The sequence below is a fragment of the Physeter macrocephalus genome, chromosome 2, assembly GCF_002837175.3.
Source record: "Physeter macrocephalus isolate SW-GA chromosome 2, ASM283717v5, whole genome shotgun sequence".
In the NCBI taxonomy this organism is placed as follows: domain Eukaryota; kingdom Metazoa; phylum Chordata; class Mammalia; order Artiodactyla; family Physeteridae; genus Physeter; species Physeter macrocephalus.
The window spans coordinates 80,201,422-80,205,287 of NC_041215.1; the positions used below are offsets into that span (position 1 = coordinate 80,201,422).

Consider the following 3,866-nt stretch of genomic DNA (forward strand, 5'->3'; position numbering starts at 1 on the left):
TCCACGGCATGTGGGATCTTCCCGGACAGGGGCACAAACCCGTGTCCCCTGCATCGGCAGGCGGATTCTCAACCACTGCGCCACCAGGGAAGCCCTATAGGTGATTTTAATTCTTTTCCTTGAAGGGTTATATTTCTATTTTTTTTAATAATCAGAAGAATTAAGGACTTTAAAAATTATTACATTTTTCATAAAATAGAAAAATGCTCATTATTAATATTAAATGGAAAAATCAGGCTACAAAAAGTATATGTATAATAACTCAATTTTGTAAAAACCATTAAGAAAATAGATCTTCAGAAGATAATACTTCAAACTGTTAACACTAGTTATTGCTGGGTAGCATGAATTTACTTACAGAAAATTTGGAAAATAAAAGTATAAATGTAGAATAAACCACCCATACCTTACTACATGCATACATGTATGTATATGTATCTATATGCTTAATAAACACATACAATCAAATATATACTTTTCCTCATATATATACATCTAGCATTATTTATTTACATATATGGCTTGCATCTTTATTTTAACATTATCACGTACACATTTTCCCATGCTATTTTCTTCTCTACATTTATCTTTATTTTCTATATTTTCACCAACTACAACAATTACATTTACAATCAGAAAAATAATTTAACTCATTCAAACTTGAATACCTCCTTCCTCTTGCTTTTATTTTTCTACTAAAAGCATCCATTTACCTGTCTCTCTTATATATTCCAATCTACAAAATGTTTTCTGATAATCCATACTTACTCTCTTCCGTAATACTTTGGTCTATTTTCTACCTATTGGGAAAGAGAAAAAAGGATATTTGTGAAAATGGAAATGTTCAGAACATAACTCAACATCCTGAATATGTGACAAACTAAAGCATATATTAAGAAAAAGAATTAGAATAAGATTAGAAAAATCAGAGTCTGGGGTCCCAGTCCTATCAGCAGATTGACTGTGCCATTTGGACTGGTCACTTCATCTCTCAGACCTTTTTCTTATCTATAAAACACTGTGTGTGTAAAAAGAGTCAGACTAAATTATCTTTCATTTCTAGGATTTTATGAATCTGAAAAAATACTTACATCACTTTATCCAAAAGGTAAAATGAAACATCCAAAAACTTAATGCCACGATTGTGTTAGAACAGATTGTGGCTTTCTCTCCCATCCTCTCCCTTCCTGTTACACCATATTCTCCATTCTGTTAACATCTCCATATAATCTTGCCCTTCTGTTCTCCCATCAGCTCTTCCCTCACCACAGTTTATCTCCCCTAGCTTTTCATGGCTGGTGTGCTCATTGTACCTAAAGAAAGGTCCAGGAGAATAGATCTAAGGAATTTTTACTAGGGTAGACTTAAAATATTTGCCCTGTTCATTCAAGAAACATTTATTTAGTGGCAAATAAGTGATAAGCATTGTCCTACCTGTAATATGACAAAAATAGTCATTATTCTTTTGAGACTTTCTAATGATGAGAGACAGACAACAAATAAGTTTAAAGAAATAAAACAAACAAGAAAATAGGAAGTAGTGATAAGTGCTGTAATGAAAATAAGAATGAGTAACAGAAAAGTGAAGACTAACGAGGTATTTAAGTTGGATGGTCAGGAAAGACCTCTCTGAGATGACATTTAAACTAGGTCCTGAGAGGAATGGAATAAGCTTTCCCGAGGAGGTACCTGGGTGACACCATGGACTACATTTATTGAGTGTGTGCTTTGTGCTATAATTACATTTGGAGACCATTTAATCCTTGCAATGAGATGAATTATTCTACTGCATCCTCATTAAGATAGTATTATCATTCTCATTTTATTGATGAAGAAAACTGAGAATCAGAGAGGTTAGAGAACTTGTTCAAGGTTTCTTGGTAGAGCCTAAGGTAAAACTGGGATTCTTACTCAGGAATAGCAAGAAGGGCCCAAACCCTTTGTCTATTTGACACTGACTCATCTGAATTAGTTAAATATGGCAGTTCCCAAAGCTAAACTCAAAGTCTATCCTTTCAGTGACTGTCTTCCCTTCACCTCTACACAGAGCCTGACTACCAAGTCTAGGTTACCTATCCATGGGTCATCAAGGTCTGGTACTGTTTCAGCAAACTTGAGATATTTATTCATCTTGGATAAATAAATTTTGTATTTCAATGAAATGCATGATATATAGCATACACTGCTGGCTTATGTAGCCCAGATCATTATCTTTGAGCTATTTTGGAACTCTATAAGATGTAGGTAACTGATACACACACACATACACACATACACACACACACACACACACACACACACACTTTTCCTGTGTGGTAGTGGTTTAATTGACTTCTTCTCTACCCCTTCTCAGGGGAAAAACAGGTTTTGTCTTTAACTACAATTCACCTCAACATTCCTTGAATCCCTATAAATATATGCTATTTTGACTTTTCCCTTTGAACTGATTATTAACATCTGCCTGGTTTCCTCATATCACATGAGAAAATACATTTTTATGGCGGGGGTGGCTGTGTCGAGTCTTCGTTGCAGCTCACGGGCTTCTCTCGTGTTGTGGTGAGAAAATACATTTTTAGCACATGTTCATCTTCATTTCTGTAGGAGAGACACGATTTTACCTCTTCCTGAACATTATATTTAAATAATACTTTACCCTTCAGGAATCTTCTGTTGTCTGCTGGGGTTGTAGTCAGGTTATTTATATTCTCAAAGTAAATTCCACCTGATTTGGGCCTGTTGCATAAATTCTCTGCTCATAAAACTCAGTGTACTAAAAAAATACCAGTTGGTCCCTATAGCTACAGAGGGATGGCTATTCTATTTTTAGGTCCAGAGCTTATTAGAGTAGGGTCATGCATCTACTTTTGTTTGAAAGCAAACTTTTGCTTTTGAGAAAAAAATTCAATGTTTAGGTCTTAAATAATTAATTTACGGTTCTACAGTATTATATGATGAAATGTTATCCAGAAGAACAATTCTGCAGTGTCTATTCAAACTAAAAATGTGCAAACCCTCAGTATTTACTGTAGAGGAACACTCACACATGTACACATGAAAACATATATAAGAATGTTCACTGAAGCACTGTTCACAGTCATTTTAAAAATGGAAGTAAATATACACCAATAGGGGAATAACTAAACTGCTTTATAGTATAAATAACATGCATGGTTTTAAGGAATGATGTAGAACTACAGGAAGTAACATGAAGAGGTCACCAAGACAAACTATTGAATAGTATAGTTAAAAGCTATAAAATAAGTAATACAGTATGACACCACTTAGGAAAAGCACATGCACATGCAATAATATATATTTATAGCACAGAGAGATATCTGGAAAAATATATACCAAATTCAAATGGTACCTATAGGAAGCTGGGAGGTAAATGAACTGAGGGGCCCAAGGGAAAAGCAAAAAAGGGACTTTAGTAGTGTCTGTAAAAAAATTTTTTTAATAAAGAACGTCACCTTTAAAAAAACAAATCAACATTAACTTCTAAATGCAAATAAATAAGGAAACAGAAACTTTAAATGACACAGTAGACCAGATAGATTTAATTGATATTTATAGGACATTCCATGCAAAAACAGAAGATTACACTTTCTTCTCAAGTGCGCATGGAACATTCTCCAGGATATGTCACATCTTGGATCACAAATCAAGCCTCAGTAAATTTAAGACAATTGAAATCATATCAAGCATCTTTTCTGACCACAACACTATGAGATTAGAAATGAATTAAAGGGAAAAAAACACAAACACATGGAGGCTAAACAATACACTACTAAATAACCAAGAGATCACTGAAGAAATCAAAGAGGAAATCAAAAAATACCTAGAGACAAATGACAATGAAAACACGA

The 3,866-nt window shown here is 34.0% G+C and overlaps 1 protein-coding gene across 2 annotated transcripts in view; it reads right to left on the reverse strand.

The window, feature by feature from the left end:
• The window catches only part of CHN1 (chimerin 1), a 192,661-nt gene that overhangs the window by 129,600 nt on the left and 59,195 nt on the right, over positions 1-3,866 (reverse strand). For both annotated transcript variants that reach the window (XM_024122322.2, XM_055088681.1), the window contains exon 5: positions 769-800. In XM_024122322.2, the coding sequence (XP_023978090.1) occupies positions 769-800 (32 nt within the window). The remainder of the gene's footprint in view (positions 1-768; positions 801-3,866) is intronic.